A 17,485-nucleotide genomic window follows, 5' to 3' on the forward strand; every position below is an offset into this window, starting at 1 on the left:
GGCAGCACATAAGAATTCATGGGCAAAATGAGAGTTAATATGAGACCATGAATTACAGGAACATGCCCGAGGCACTTCTCAATAGCCACATGACTTCTAACGTGCCTTTAAAAGACCTCTTAACAGGTAAACTTCCTTATTACTGATACACCGAAGTGATTTATGCGCGCAGTGAAAGGCAGGCTAATAACTCCAAATCTGACCTTGGCTGTGCTGCAGGCTGAGGAAAATACTCCAGCACGTGTTTTTATCTGCAGATTGAAAAGGAAGCAATCAATTGCACAATGGTTATCAGGCTGGGAACACAGAGGGTCACAAGTTGGTATAATTTTCTATAAGAATCATACTCACTGAGTCATGCTGGAGAACGAAAATTTTCCACATGGAATGTAAACAACACCTGCAATAAAAAAAAATTTCCTCCATCCTTCTGCCTCTGTTTCACTTCTCTCAGACTGCACGGGTCATTTTAACTGGTAATGACATTAATCCTAACCTTTGTGGTGCAAGTTGCAAACTTTAAATGATGTTGCACCCAACTTTTCAATGACTTTAAAATTAAGAAAGATTAAACTTAAGCCCCTCTTTAAAACTCAGTTTAGTTTTTAACTTAGATTAAATTTAATTCTGTTGTTCCAAAACTTAAACTCGAACTTAAGATGTGATCTAATATTAACTTTTAACTTACACTTGAGGAGGTTTAATTTTTAAATGGCTGCCTTTTTGAGATGGATTGAGCAAAATAATCAAACTCCTCGAAGGCACAGACTCAATCCATTTGAGTTTTATGATGCATCTCTTCTTTCAGTCTCTCCGTCTTCAGTCTGTCTTTTCATTACTGTCCTGTTGTCCAATTATAAATCTTCTATTATTTGGCCAAAGTGCTCCATAATTTCGTCAAATAAGTTTTTCTCTAAGGAGGAACAATTAGAGCTCCTCTGCTGACCCACCATAACTAGGCTACCTGACTTTCTAGCCAGTTAGTAAATAATGTTAAGTTTTGTTAAGTTTTTAGCTTGATAAAAACTATAGATTTAAGGAATACAGAACTGTGGAATGTAAATGGTTTCCCCACCCTTAATTAGACAGAAGTCAAGTGTATTTTTTATTTATTTACTTAATTAAATTTGGTAGCAATCTCCATATTGATTCAACTTTATTTAATTTTGGCTTAAATCAATAAACTTGCCTTTATTTACCAGAGTTTCGTTTTGAGTTAGACAGATTACAGAGCTGAATTGAATTTTAGATCTGGATTCACTCATTTTAAACCAAGTTTTGCTAAACTCTGACAAGAACTAATCTTAGATTTAATGAATCTTTGCATGGATCTTCAACAGGGGTTGGGTGTATTTTGTTCTTTTCTTTTAGAAGTTAAAATAGGTCTGAAAATATACATTAACATGAATCCAACATAATATTAGCAATGTGAAATCAGCTTATTCATAAAACAAACAAACAAAACCAAACATTTTTGATTTACACAGCATTAACAAAGGCCTTGTGTGCAATCATGTGAGCTAGCTAAACTACTAAATGACTGTGCGGCACCATCCATAACGGCAAACTAGATAGCTAACATATAGGCCAATTAGATGTATTATTATCCCAGGTGTACAGACGCCCTGTGAGCCACCATGGATCTTTTTGTAACTTCACAAGAAAGCGATACCACCAGCCAAAGTGCAGAGGCTGAGGTTAACACCTAACATTAGCCACGCCGCTGACTCAGCAGCTACAGGGGAAGCACAAACAAGAGAAGACCAGAAAATATTCAATGCAATATATGCAGAGGGTCCCTCCTTCATCTCTCAGCTAAAGCGTCCCTGACCTGAAAAAAAACGTCAAAGGCCCCTGTTTTAGAGTTTATTTTGAACAGAGCGAGGTCTCGTCTCATGCTACACTGCAGTTGTCTTAGCGCAGTTAGAGCTCCTCAGGCCCTGCTGTCTCTCTCACAGTCTGGATTCGAGATTAAGGTGATTCCTCTTTATTATCAGGGCTGCTAGACTTTTGTCTGCTCTGCTCGAGTAAATTCGGAGAATGCAGTGCTCCTCCGAAAACTGTTGGGCCTGCATGGCGAGTCCGTGGCAGCAGGTGCATATGCTCCAGTTTGTGCAGAACAAGTGAATCTGCACTGTAGTTACTGTCCAAAGGGCTCAAAAGTGGCTGAAAAAAAAAACTCCATCTGCAGCATTTATCAAGCCTGGCCCCCGCTCACGGCCATGTGAAAAAAAAGTGATTAAGTGCAGATACCAGCAGACAGGATTCCTGATACCACAACTTAATGGGCTGCAATAAATAAAGGGCTTGGTAAACCCTGCAGTTCATCTCAGCAATACAGTCAACACGGGCCTGCTCATTATATCTGCCAATCAGGAATAAAATGAAATATCTCCAATTAAACTTGATCTATTATGTCTGCTTTTTAAACTTACCGAACACGTCAGATATGGATTTAAATCTATCCACTACTAGGTTTCAAATTATGGCTGAAAAAGAGAGATCTGACAAGAGGGATCTGTGCAATAATCCTGCAGATACCCACAAATAGAAAGAGAATAAGTTAATTAACTACCGCATACAGTAAAAGGTATAGATATATTACATAGAGCCTCAGGCTTTAACTGTCCCACAGTCTGCACTCAGTAACATAGTGATACTGTCAGAGCTGCTGGACTGTGGCCTGCTTTGTCGGAGTCAATTCCAGGGTTTTAAACAGCTCCTGTAATATCAGTTTATTTTCCTATAATGTTTAACTGAAGTATAATTGAGTGAATTATTTTATTAATAATGAAACAACTATTTGGATAAAGTTGATACCAGTTTGTTCTGAATTTAATGGCATCTAGCAGTGAGCTTGCAGATCGCAAACACTTCGTCTCACTCCCCTTCAAAGTGTGTATGATAGAGGTTTTCAAAACTAGTGGGATGTCTTTCCAGGGGGGCTCCAAACTGTTTCAGGGAAGACTCAGTGAATGGAAGTGAAAAAATATTACATTTGTTATTAGATTAGTTATAAAGAGGAGCTTAAATGTGTGTGATTTGGTTAAAGAGCAGTTCAGAGATACAGTGTTTGTGAAAGTTTGTAATAAATGCCTTTGCCTTTTTTTTATATATTTGGTGTGATTTGAAGTTCTGCAACATGAGGCTATCTTGACTCAATTAAGCGTCTATGGGATCAAACAGGATAATCATGACCCAGTAGACATCCAGAAACTGAACAAATTTTAACTAAGCTTTGTCTGAGGGGAAGTCTACAGTCTCAAACTTTGAGAACCCCTGCTGTAGGAGAGCCAACGGCGACCGCAAAGCTCATACAAAATGCAAAAGGCCGTCTCCAGAGCCACGGGTTGACTTGTGCGTTCTGTGCTACTGTAGAAACATGGCGGTGCGACATGGAAGAGGATCCACAACCTCTGTCAATATGAACGGCTCATTGTAATGTAAAGAAAACACTACGGTTCTTATTTATAGGCGATTATACACTAATGAAAACATAGTTATGAATATTATACTCCATTGCTGCCACCAGTTGTTTTTTTAATGAGCAGTAAAGAGGGCTCTACATCAAAATCTCTCTACACAACATTGTTTTATAATGATGAATAAATCCTTTGTATCTTAAATCCCTTTAAATCTCAGACACTGCACCTTTAAGATCAATTATCTAATAGAAAAATATGATTTCTTGTTGCATTTTTATTTAAAAAAAAACTTAACCCGCAAATAGCAGACAGATATCTGAGAACTGAGCACATTATATCACAGTACTGTGGAGTTTTGGATCAATTAAAAGTAAATCATTAATCCTAATCACTTTATAATCATTAATAACTGTTATAAAACATTAATATATGTTACGAAAGGTAATCATTGACCTATACATCCATTCAGGCTTCTCGATGTGCGGCATGTTTAAATTTAAAAGCCAATACAGCCTTCGCACAGGCTTTAGCTCTGACATGAGGGCTCTGACTTAAGATTTCCAAATTTCCAGAACACCGGCTCACCAGTGCAGAAATAAGTTCCTGTCACCTGCAGCAGCAGCAGAATTCTTCACCATATGCGGTGAGAAAAAGTTACATAAAGGCTAAAGTATATAATGAAGCGTTTTTTTCCGACAAAGGAAAAGTACATATTGGCTACAATATGCACCACTTCACTGACTTGATTGCCTCAAGCTAATTTTGGAAATGACTGTACTAAAAGTTGGATTAAACGTATATTACGGCTCTTCTAAAGCTGTCTGGATAGCCTCGGTAATAGAAAGGCTATTGTATCTTCTGATCTTATCACAATAAATCAAGGACGTAGCTTCTGAGGTCCGAAGACCAATAGCAATAAAACTGATGATTGATAATCAGCAAAAGCTAAGGTTCACTATTCAGCTGACTCATTGGTCCTATATGTAACAAGGGTTCTGTTAGCACTCATGTCCCATTTTCTGTAAATCCAGAAAGCCAGTGGAAGTGGAAGTGTAATTACATTAGTGCCTGTGTCCCTAAAGGAAGGAAATTCACAAACGATTATATTTCAAATCATTAAAATTATTCCTTGTTATCTAGTTGCTGTTGCATGCAGAAGAAAGTATGTGGATCATTTAAAATATGCACAGTTTAACTGTTACTGCAGGCCCTGTCTGAAATGTTTCCTCATAATTCTTCCCCGTGCATGCGAAGATGAGGTTTGCTGTCTCTGCTTTTGTTCTGATCAAAGAAGAGAAAGTGATTTATGGTATTTTAACTAAACTTCAGACAACATTTGACCTCAGTGCACACTGAGATATGAAAATACAATGGAGAGTAGACACACCGGTTAAAATTTGATAGATTTGTAGTCCTTTTGACTAGTTTGGGTTAGTTTTTCTCCCAAGGTTAGTGGGTATGTAGGCTGTTTTTTTCCACTAAAAATAGATTTCAGATAAGGATGTCACATAGGTGACAGAGATAATGGTGCAATAATGATTGCATTCCTGACGAATGATGTGTGTCGAGGGGGGCGTGCACGGTGGCCGGGCCTCCGAGTGTGAACTGGCCACAGGAGGAAAAGGCCAGTAGACTCTGACTGCAACCTGCCTTATCACCATGAGACTGTCAATGGAAGCCTGCATGTATTACTTTCTACTGCTACAGTAGCTCCTTTCTCTCTCTAGACGGAGGATACACATCTTGCTTTACCCGGGGGGGACTCTTGCAAAATTAAAGGAGGCCTGCGGCCAGTTAATAAACAAATGTTAATGTTATTTATCAGATAAAATCAATAAACATTAAAAGCTACACAACTCATTGTTCCTTGAAATTCATTATTTTCAAATTAACTGACTCATTAACTTAAACGGTCTCTCACATTAAAGCAATAACAAAAGACATAGTTTGAGGACGTCGTTAAGCGGCATGGGATCATGGGAGTTGCTGTCCTCACAAAAAAAAACAACAACAACAAAAAATGAAAATCTATCTGAAATGGCTCAGACAGAAATCAAGTTTAAGGACGAGGAAATATGTAAAGGATAATGTGCAGTGACCAGGTCATTACTGTCCATAGTAACAGTCTGTTCTTCATAGTAACAGTCTGTTCTTCATAGTAACGGTCTGTTCTTCATAGCAACAGTCTGATATGTAAGGGATAATGTATGGTGAGCAGGTCATTAGTGCAAAATAAACCACGGCAGGGTTTATTTTGCAGAACTATGTCCATAGTAACGGTTTGCTGTACATAGCAACAGTCTGTTCTTCATAGTAACGTTCTGATATGTAAGGGAAAATATACAATGAGCAAGCCATTATTGTGAAATAAATGGGGTGATGCAGGTTTTGAATCACCCTGTTTATTTCACAATAATGACCTGCTCACTGTACATTATCCCACTTACTACATGGTTACTTACCAAAACAAATACAAAAACAAATATTGATTGATTAAAAGGGATTTTGTTGATTTAAAAATGATTGTATTGCTCCTTCTTCGTCTATGATCAGATCTGTGTCCATAGCAACAACCAGTTCTTCGTAGCAACGGCCGCTATAAAGAAATAACAGATCTTAGAAAGCTGTAATTGACCAATCAGAATCTGGTATATAACAAAGCCATGGAATAAAGTATTATTCATTGTACATTTAGTCACGTGTGCCGACTTCCTTCCTCACTCTCTGACGTATCTGACATAGAAGAAAAGCAACATTACCTTAAATAAATTATTTATATATGTCTGTAATATGTGTGGCCCTTTTAGACACTTTAAAGTGAAAATGTTACATGTTATAGTTATAAAAATTAACTTAGTGCAAGGACTGACAGATAAATTAGATATTTTACTGGAATTAATAACTGCAATTACCTTTTAGTTGTTAATGCTTTGGTAACATTTCAGACAACATTAAACATAAATGTCGGAATGATTCATACACATAAATCATACGCATGAACTGCTCCAACCAAAGAATAACATATTTAAGCTCTTTTAGAATGAAATATACATTTATATGATCAGAATTATCCTAATTTCTTTGTAATTTTTGGTCCTCTTCTATTAAAAGTTGTCTTCCACTGCAGAGCTCAGCCTCTGATCCTACTGCACTTTGCACAGCCTGAAAGGCCAACACACAAAGATCAGCCCTCTCACACCCTCATTCATCGTAATTCATCCTCCTTCCTGGGAAAAACAGTGTTAATTCATTTTCATTTTGAATTAGAAAATGGTCAAAATGGCCACCCGGCACCGGACTTGGCCTGCAGTCCACAAGTTGAGTATCGCTGCTCTGAACCATCCTCTTATATATGCACACCATACGGCCGAGCATGAGAATCTACTCCTACCAGTGTTATTGTTAACATTTTTTTATCCTCTCTTTTTCTTCCAGTATTGCTCTAACGCACCCTCTCGCTCCCCCCTCTGTTGCTGCAGTGATGTTGGACAACAAGCGCCAGAGTTTAGAAGCAGAGACGGGGAAAAAAAAGCCTCTCCCATGTCCTATAACCAAGGTATCATGCCAATTTGTAAAACTGATCTCACAAACATTGATTTGTCCTCTACATGCTCCACAGATTGCAATACGACACCCAATAAAAACAAAGACCTGACCGACAATATTTTAAAGTGAGGAAATTCTATTTATTTCACATCATCGAATCAAATCTATATCAATGAGAAATCTCTACCACCAGCTGAGCAAGCAACAGGTCAGGAGATGCACTATCTGTCATCATGATATGCCACACACACACACACACACACACACACACACGCTCGCGCACACACGCACACACAAACAGGTGCTCTAATGTTTCTAGATGAAGGCACATAAACCCATTGAAGGTCACAGTAAGGCAGATTCACAGCACTAAGGAGAAACCGTAGACCGTAAAAATTAGCAAAGGAACACTCAATACTTGGACCAGTCTGCCGTATTAGAGAATCTCTGTTTAGGACTGTCCTGTCTCCCTCCGTCTGGGAGGAAGAGAGCAGGTGAGAAAGGGTGAGGATGGCTGAGAACAGGAGGAAAAAAGATGTTCAGGTGCAGTGCTGACAGACATCCCACCCCTGTTTTCCATGTGACCTTTTCCTCTGCAGGCAGGTAGTGAGAGTTTATCCTTGTCATTAGAAAACTAGCAGCGCTGAGAGAGAAAGAGTCCTTCCCAGTTTTGTAATCCTCATTTCCCTTAAAAGTTCTTTGGCTCGATTGCATCAGCCAACCTTTTTTAGACAGAACGCTGGACAGACGGAACAATTGGCAGTCCATAAATCGACGTCATCATATGTCTCTGCAGACATACAGTCAAAAGTAAACAGTTGTGTGTTTTTCTCTTTCACTCAGACGTGTAAGTCAGTCCCTCCAGGATTTCGTGAGCCGTTTTTAGGATTGTTGCGGCCCAAAATGCCTGATTTCACAGCAGCTTCTAAAAAAAAAAAGTGTGATGCATGTTGCAGTGTTTTTAGCAATAAAATTGTGAGAGCAAGTGAAAATTGCAAAAAAAAAAAAAAATCAAAGGCAAGTTGCCTTTAGACTTTATTCTACCTTTTTTTGTTCCAGGTAGAATAAAGTCAAACTCTGTTCTAAGTGTTCCAAGTAATCTGGCCAAAAGTTCAGGAATACAACAATTGTAACAAAATATGCTTTATATGTACATGAAGAGGTGCAATAAATAAAGCAACATCGTTTGGAATTCAAACTCAGTAAAAACAGCGAGCACCAAATTATAAAATATAAAAGATGCATAGAGCGTTGATGAATGTCTGGAACAATGACAAACCCTTTCTTCAGTATCCAGAATGTAACAAGAAGTAAATAAAACATTGGGCCTCATGCAGCAACATTCTCTTAAACTGTTTCTCATGTTTTCTCTTAATTTTCTCAGTTTAACTTCAGCAGTACTGAAATCAACATATTGAGATGTTTTGTCAGCAGAGAGGTGCAAAGTAATTGAAATGAGAGTTTGATGGAGGTAAAATTAAGATGTAGAATCAAATAAATTTGGTTATTGTTATTTATTTTTGATCACCAACGGCTGGTGATAATGGAAAAGAAATTAAAGGTTTTGTATTATTTTTACAAACTGATCAGAGCTTCTAAGAAAAGCTTTCTGTCTTTTTACACTTTTATTTAAAATATTTAACAAACAGTATTATTTACTAAATTATAAATTTTGTTATATTTTTGACATTTGATATTTTTTTATTACATTCTTTTGACTAGAGCTATGGGCTCCATAGACATCTTCTCATTTAAAATCAATAAAAGCAGAAAATTTATGAACGAGGGAGGACTTGTAAAATATGGTTATTAATTGTTAACAGTTAAAGGCATCCCCCAAAAAGAAAAGATTTGTATATAACTATATATTTTATAATTGTAATTATAACAAATAATTATATATAGATATTAATTATTTTTGTAAATAATATTTCTAAGTATACAAATATTCTTTAAACTTCTGTTTCCTTGTGTTGGACAAACAACGCAAGGACATTTTGTGAGAAAACAAGGTTTGCCTTCTTATCTTGGTAAGAGTGCTCTTGGTCACTCATAAAAGTTTTTCTTACCTAAGAGAGAAGCAAAACATTGGAGAATGTCAAAAATCAGTAAGTAAAAACAAAATAAGATAAAATAAGAACAAACTGGATACGAATGAAAATAAGATAAAATTTGATCAGAAGTGGTTTCTTGCATGAGGCCCGGTGAGTCGGTTCATTGAGACAAACATGCATGACATTTGCGCAGGGGACTGCTATGATTGGTGGAACTCACAGGAAGCTACGATGGTTGTTCAGATTTGCAGAAAAGTTGCTGTGATGGGACAAAATTACAAGGTCATGCAGAACTCACAGGGACTGTTTGAATTTGCGTAACTTCCTGGAGGGACTGGGCAACATACAGTATACCATCACTCACAGACAGCAGCAGCACAAACTCCGAGAGTTGTTTTTGCATCATTTAGAAACAGTAACACCATCATGTGAATCACAGTTTGTTCAGTTGCCTTTCACACCATGGAAAGGACCAATCCGTACACACAATAACAGCAGCAGCAGCAGCAGCAGCAGCATTCCTTTGGATCACCAACAGACTGGATTTGATTAGTCCACAAAGCACTGGTTTGACATAATACCCTGTTTCCAACCACATACACTCTTGTGCAGAACAGCTCTGCTGTGCAGAGGTGCAACCACTCCGTCTTCACATAAGCAATCATGTCCCTGAGTCTTCAAACTGCATCTGTAAAATCCCACTGCACCCTAATCCCCCACCCTGTCCCATGAGCATCCACCTCTTACCACCTCTCACACATTCAACGTAGGTGTGGGTTAAAGGGAGCTTCAGCCGTTTTTCCGTGTAAATCGATGAGCTGAGATGCACACCTCCTGGCAGAAGGGCAAAGAATATGACACAGCATCTGCCTCGCACGCGCTCAGACGCACACAGCAACAGACATGTACAGTAGAGAGGCTCTACACCAGCTCTGAAACTAACAGCACACACACATTTAACAACATACACAGCTTCAGTCTCTTGGTTCAGTCCGTCACAGAGAGATGTCTTAATGGTGTCAGGTGCGATGGTTGTGCAGGGCTTGTGTGTGTTTGCATGTGTGTATCTGTATAGGCAGTTCTGTTTGTGAGGAGGACATCTAAGGATGTGTGTGTCCCTGTGTTAAGTGAGGGCGTACTCAAACGTCCCCTTCTCCAGTCCCTCGATACCGTCAGCCCAGTTGGAGGAGGGCATGCTGCTGTAGGGGTCCAGCAGGATCCTGAAACACCTTACTATGAGCAGCCCCAGGAACACCAGTAGCATCCCCACGAAGGCGAACGCCGTCTTCTGCTCCAGAGTCAGAGAGTGCGCCATCATGTCGTTTCCGCTCATGGCAGCAAGGGAGTGGTTGTAGTGGACGCTACACATGGTAAACCAACGTCTAGGTGCCTCATCTCTCCTCTGATAGGGTCAGGCGTTTAGAAGCCTGCATGTTACCTGGACAGGGATTACATGGTGGCGTCAGGTTAGTGCTCAAATATCATCACAGTTAATGCACACACTGCGTAGGCTGTGAGAGGAATGAGGGTGCAGATGTGGGAGAGAAACAATATAGATGTTTTGAAATGAGCTGACCATGAAACATGAGGGGTAACAGGTATCTATAAATAGCCTCTTTTGAATGTGCTATCAAACAGATGTCCGGGCGACTTCGATCTTTCTCTCCTCTACTCTGCCCCTGTGGGAATTTTGCAGAAAATTACAAACACGAACAGAAGAGTGAGGCAGACTGCAGGGATACGAGCCAATGCCATGGCTACATTCCTTTAGGTTGGAATTCCAGTGTGTCGCAGTGCATAGCCAGCTGTTAAACATAGGCAAAGCGGTATTAAGGTCCCATTAAGATGTGACGTTATGTATGTTTGGCGTAGAAGAAAGGGCTCTCTACCTGTTGCGTGCGAGCAGATGCCTGCCAGACAGTGTAATTCCATTAGACAAGAAAGCGACGGTGATTGACCAGACATGATCACAGAACTGGGGTGGCCGCACAAGTGCAAGTCTGTCATTCTTTTTCCTCCCCAAATCTCTCACATGAACACAAGCAGCAGCAGGTGGCTCGAGTCACAGAAAAGGAAGGAGGGGGTTAGATGAGAGAGGGAGGGTACATACAGGCAGACAGGAATGAAACGGAGAGGATTGGGAAAGACAGACGAGGGGAGAAGGAAGTGGAATGGTGAGGCTGCACAAGTATGCACGGTGTGAGAGACAGAGGGAGGAGGGGGGTGAGGTAGGGTGAAAGAGGGAGACTGCATTGACAGATTCTCTAGTGAGGATGTCTAGAGGAAGAAAAAAAAAAAAAGCAGGCGTCTCACCGTCATTATCGTTCCATCCTTACAGACCTGTTGCTGCTGCTGTTTCTCGCCAACAACTCCTCTTCCTCGGAGCCCTCGGACACATATCCGTTAATCCATCCGTCGCAGGCATAGCAGATGCGCTACGCTAACCTCTCATCTAAACAAAAAAAAAAAAGCAAGAGATAAAGAGAGAAACAGACAGAGAGGAGCGAAAGGGGAGGAGGCTGGAATCAAGCTATGATATGTGTCTCCTCTCAGAGATACGGCTCCTCTCCTCATGCTCCCTTTACTTGCTGCCTCCTACTCATTATCATTCTGTTTCTCTATCTCTCCCTCTAGAAGCACGCACGCTTGCTCCTGCTGCATGGCAACCACTTGTTAGTCTCACTCAGCTGCTCTGCTGCCTCAGTCATTCACAACATTCACCCCCCCTCCACCTCCTCCTCAGCAACACCAGGACGGATGCAGCAGCATAAACAAGCAATCCGCCTCTTCTTTTTCTTCCCTCTCCCCTCCCTGGCTTATTTGGCTTTTCTAAAAATGACTCCACCAAAAAATGTGACAGGAATACCAGGGCTTAGCCAGGAGGAGAAATGCTGCCTCTCACCGCTCCTGGCCAGTAAATGCTGCTGCAAAGGTATTTTTGGTACAGCACAGCATTATCCCTCCAAGCCCGGTTTGATGATGTGTTTTTAATTGGTGCAGTTTGCTGTGGTCAAATTGAATTAGTCCTCTCTGCTTAAAGGCTCACAACGAATGCAATTCTCCCCGGACGCTGCGAAGGAGGAGAGATAAATAGATTTTTCTGTAATGTGAATGAATAGCAGTGTTATTGTAAAGGAAAAACAAACAGCAGGCCATCAGATTGCCCACTGTAACAGAATGCAGCAGTGAAGCTTCCGGCCATCTGTTTCGTTGTTATGCAGCGCAAATTCATATCAGCAATGTAGTTTCTGTCACAGTGGTGCAGTGACTCGCGTCTGAGGATAAGGCATGCCACGAGGGAGATGGTCATCACAATAATTCACGACTTAAAAGTGGTAAAGAGAGCTCTGTTTTTCTTCTTCGGCTGTAAACAGCAGAGAAATTCCCTGAGAGAATCTAACACAGAGGAGAATTACCTCCCTCACATCTACTTTTACTGAAGAGTTTTATGCCTCTGCAGTGTCTTCTGAACTGTCCTTTTTTCTTGGGTTGGTAGCCATTTCTAGTCCTGCTGTGCTGTTAAGACTTTTGGGTAGACATCCACTTGTAGAAATAAATCATAGAACCATAAAGCGTTATTTGCCTCGTCTACATGGGAGAACCCTTTTCGTTTCCTGGTGGAGCCTTTCATCAGGGTTTCACTTGGAATCCTTTGAGGGCCCTTTTCAACCGGAAAATCTCAGGTTACATTCAAGATCCTGGATCCACATTTCCACGATTTGTGAGTGGAACCACTGTCATGAACAGAGGGCGCTGCACAACGCACAGCGACCTGTAGAATATGACACGCCTGTGTGTTCCAGTTGGGAACCAACTTTTCAGTTTCTGAACCAGTTTTTGTTGGGAAAAGCTCAGAACGGTTCAAAATCAGGTGCTTGAATTGAAAACGGACCGGTTTCATGTTGGTGGAAAAGGCCTATTGGAGAGTTCTACGTGGAACCCAAAATAAAGGGTTACACATAGAACTATCTGGGAAAGGTTTCACCAAGGACGGCCTGTGAATGGTTCTATAGAGAACTTTCATATGGCGCAATGGTTCCAACCAAGACCTTGTTTGGAGATTCTCTCCAGAATATTTCCATCTTTCAAGGGCACTAACAAGAACCCACACAGGGGGTTCTACCAAGAACCTTTCTATATTCCACGAGTTTAACCTAGAACCTACCAAGGAGGTTCTAATTAGAACCCTTTCATATTCCACGGGTTTTATTAAGAAACCACCCAGGGGGTTCTACTGAAAACCCTTTTTTATTCCAGGTGTTTTATCTAAAACACATCCAGGCGTTCTGCAAAAATCGTTTTAGGTACCATCAAGATATTATCAATATTTAATTATGTAAACCAAAATTAAACTGACTTAAATCAATAAAGACGTGCTTACTTACCAAAACTAAAATAAAGTAGAATTTTTAAAATTTGCATGCAGTCAGGTTGGACCTACAAAGAACCCTTGACAAGCAGTTTTGTCAAAAAAAGGTTCTTGGTAGAACCTCAGCCCTTCAGGAATAACCCTTATTTCTAAGAGGGTAAGTAGAGCGGCACGACTGCGGTTTGCCGACAGCTACACATCGGCACGTTTTTATTTCAAGGACAGTTCTTTCAGAGTAGATGAGGAGATGTCTCGGTGTACAGACGATGCAGTCATTAGACGCTGCCTCATTGCCTTCATGTAGTTTCGTAGTACACAGTGTGCGGTCACCACTGATGAGGTCAACTTACAGACAGTTTGAATTGTCATTATTATTCATCCATTATAGTGAATTTGTTCTGAGAGATGATTTCATGAGAGCATTCATCTGAAAATAAGAGTTCAATGACTAACATAAGGACATTTACTTCTGAATTGCCTTTATCATTATCTGTCAACAAGGAAATGTGCTTTCACTTGTGTGCCAAGGTGTGCTGATGTGCTTTGGACTGTTTTTGGCTCTGGAAGAGGAACTCGCTGAGACAATCTAAACCTGTTGCATAAAGCATATTAGAATATTGCACATGTCGATAAAGACTGTCAGACTTTTATCTCTGCCAGACTACAGGTCAGGACCAAAACTGATATTGAGAACTATAAAATGATGAATCTATGAACTGCTCTCACGGTATTCCCTTTAATGTTAATGAACTCCACTCCACACCTTTTTGTGATTATACAGTCTGTGCATTAAAGTACAAAGACAGATGCAGTGACATTACAAAGATTTTAAATACTTTATTAGCCCCCCCATTAGCCTGACTGCAGCAATTACTAATTCTCCTGGGGCCCACGACTTAATTAAATTTACATGATCCATTGTGAGTTAGATATTTAATAAGGATGGTCTGACTTTTTAGAATAAATAATAAAATAAATAATAAATAATTACAATAATGTTATTTAAGACATATTACCATAATACACAAGAAAGGAGAAATGCGGCTGTAACTAACATATTTGCAACTCTTGGAATAGACTGCACCAAAAAAGCTTAATTTAATCTAAAATTTGTTCTAATCAGACTTTTATCAAAACTAGGTCTAACACGAGTAAGATTTAAAATTTATCTGTCGCACAATTAAACAGTATTCTCTGTTTAATAATTCAGAGTTTATTGATGTAAATGGAAACTATATAGAGTTTAATCAACAGAGATGGTTGCACACACACATACACCCACCCACCCACCCACACACACACATAGATAGATATGATTGTATTTTTGTTGGTTTGTTGTAAAGATAGTTTGATGTTCTTTTAATCAAATAATATTTTAGCCTGGAGTGTTTCCATGGAAGCCAATACAAAGGAAGAAATTAAATCCAGTGGCCTAATCTGGTTTCTAAAAAGAAAATCTAAAAAAGGAGTGATATCTTAAACTTTTGTCAGTGATACTCACAAAGTCAGAGTCCAGTTTAAATTTATTTGGGAAGCTTCAACTTTTACTATATGATTTATACTAACGGGTTGGCTGTTTGTTCTTTGTTAGTGAATCCAAATTATGAAGTTACGCTTCAGTTATACAGGTTTTTTGTCTGTTAAAAGCAAATCCTTTCATGCAATTGTCGCCTTAGTGTTTGCTCTTGGTGGGAACCGTTGGTTATAATAATATTATAAAGAGTTCAGTCTAAACCTGCTCTAAATGAAAAGTGCCTCGGGGTAACTTCTGTTATGTTTCGGCACTATACAAATAAAACTGAACTGAGTTTAAGCTGTCTTGATATTAACTGTGCAGGATTCATCTGTGGCAATCAAGGAAATGTATTATCAGCTTATCAACCAGATTTTTCATTTACAGAGTAATAACTGTACTGTATATATAGTTAAAAGTTAACCCTGCTATGTTATAACCTTTATCCAAGGTTGTAATTGAAAGTTGTTACCATTTGTCCTTCATCTCACCTGACTATCAGTGGTATCTGTTCCTGAATTAAGTGAAAATGTATAAGCTGAAATATCAGGCAATATCAGTGAGTGAATCAGACACTTATGTATTATTTTATATTGTTATAACATAGCAAACATCTGGGTTGGAGTCACTATTTTGACTATACATGTGTTGCTTTAAATGGAACAGTATCCCCAGACTTGTCTTTATAATGGTTTGGCTGTCAATGATTTAGATGAAAAGATTCAAATTTGAAACCGACTGTTTGATTCTAGAGGTGGAGTCAAAGACAGTCAAAGTCAAAGTCATTTTTTACCCTCTATTACCATCGATGTACCCTTAAGTCTGACACTTAAATCAACTGCCCATTTGCTTGTCTCCTAACAAGACTTACTTTGAATTACGGCTCAGGTGTAAATGTGTAGGTGTATACATGATACTTTTTGTGCAGCATAAAACTAAGGTCTGAGCATCATTATCAAAGAAAGAATAGGCAGGATTGTTTGTAAAGGCTCCATTCAAAGTTGGTCCCTCCTTTCTGGTTCAATGAACAAGAGAGGCAGAGAGTAAATGAAGTGAGGGAACTGTGTTAGCAAGAACAAAGCAGGGAATCTGAAAAATAAAATGTTATTTTAGGATTATTTCATGGAGGTGTGTTTGTAAATGCATCATTCAAAGCTGGAAACTTCACCCTCTCAACGAACGAGAGAGGTAGAGAGTGAATGAAGTGAGGGATCAGTGTTAGCAAGAACAAAGCAGTGTATCAAAGCAATAAGATGTTATTTTCTGTTGGGCTGCAACAAACGATTATTTTTATAGTTGGATAATCGGCTGATTTCTTTTCCTGACTAATAGCTGTTTGCCAATAAAATGTCAGAAAATGGTGAAAAATGTTGACCAGTGTTTCCCAAAGCCCAACGTGATGTCTTCAAATGTCTTGCTTTCCCCAAAGTCCAAAGATATTCAGTTTACTGTCAGAGAGGAGTAAAGAAACCAGAAAATGTTCACATTTAAGAAGCTGAAATCAGAGAATTTTGATTGTTCTTCTTTAGAAAATAACTCCTTGCACCTGATTTACTAAAGGAAAAACAAATTGTTTAATCACACCATTTACTGCCCAGTGAAAGCATGATTTAATTTTGAAACTTTTTTTTTTCATTTCAATTATATTTGGCTTTATTGCTGAAGCACCAAAGAGAAATATAACAATGATATCATCGTCCATCACAATGTTTTACTTTGGACAGATGCCAGTTTGGCAGATATTGCCAAACCCTATGTCAAACATTACAAGTTGTAGAGGAACACTGTGTCAGGAGGCCTTTAAACAGCTTCTGTAATGTGTAATGTAATTTTCTTTTTGTTAAAATGGATTTGCTGTAGAAAAAAGTAGTGTTCAGGAACTGGTATCGGAGCCAAAGTACTGTATTGGTACTGGTATTGATCTCGTTTTTTCACCCAGCCCTACTGAGGCCTGCACACCCCTGCCCAAAGCCTGACACCTGGACCTGTACATGGAGTCTAACATTTTTTTAGGAGAATCCTGCACAGTATGCCTTTAAGATTAAAAAAGTGGTGATCTCATATCTCAAAAAACTTTTCACAGTTGGGAGCTGTGCAAAGTTCTTTTTTTATGGGAATACAATCAACATTATGTGATATTAAAAAGTCATTTTGTTTTGAATCTGGACTGGATAGCTGAGTAGATTCTGTACAAATGTTAGGGCACATTGTATAAACAAGATGAAATTATTCTTCCAGTAGAGTAAAAGTGCATCAATCAATAGTTTCAGGAATGATGAATTGGCTTGGCTCATCCTGCACTGTTTCATTAGCATAACAACATTTGCAGAGTGTTCAGGGACTTACTGGTTCTTGTAGTGGATACAAATGTTCGGGCTTTGTTTTGTGCATCGATCAGGCTGCTTTAGTGGGCTGCACAGGTCTTGATGTGGGCTTCTGGGGTCTGAAACACATGCGTGCATCCATTACAGGTGCCACTTTCTGCTCACACCTATTCACTCGCTTGCTGACCCCTGAAAGTGTATACTGACCTCAACGCATTATGTGCACAATCTTTTTCAGTTATTCCCATCTTATC

The 17,485-nt window shown here is 39.3% G+C and overlaps 1 protein-coding gene across 2 annotated transcripts; it reads right to left on the bottom strand.

The window, feature by feature from the left end:
• Positions 1 to 9,121: 9,121 nt before the first annotated feature.
• ctxn2 (cortexin 2) lies at positions 9,122 to 17,394 on the bottom strand. Of its 2 annotated transcripts, XM_084710347.1 has the most exons (3): positions 17,254 to 17,394; positions 11,339 to 11,477; positions 9,122 to 10,463 (listed from the first exon to the last, which is right to left on the bottom strand). In XM_084710347.1, exon 3 carries the CDS (start codon positions 10,392 to 10,394, stop codon positions 10,149 to 10,151), a length of 246 nt encoding a protein of 81 aa, XP_084566473.1. In that variant the 5' UTR covers positions 10,395 to 10,463; positions 11,339 to 11,477; positions 17,254 to 17,394; the 3' UTR covers positions 9,122 to 10,148. The 2 variants fall into 2 exon arrangements, with proteins under 2 accessions (XP_084566473.1, XP_084603890.1); XM_084747764.1 differs by lacking the exon at positions 17,254 to 17,394 and having other exon boundaries at positions 11,339 to 11,822.
• Between the last annotated feature and the right edge of the window lie 91 nt (positions 17,395 to 17,485).

Source organism: Lutjanus erythropterus, chromosome 1, assembly GCF_056507025.1.
Source record: "Lutjanus erythropterus isolate fLutEry1 chromosome 1, fLutEry1.hap2, whole genome shotgun sequence".
NCBI lineage: Eukaryota > Metazoa > Chordata > Actinopteri > Lutjaniformes > Lutjanidae > Lutjanus > Lutjanus erythropterus.

Bases quoted from the DNA above. Each gene is read 5' to 3' on its own strand.
- ctxn2 (XM_084710347.1), bottom strand. From the start codon at position 10,394: ATGTGTAGCGTCCACTACAACCACTCCCTTGCTGCCATGAGCGGAAAC.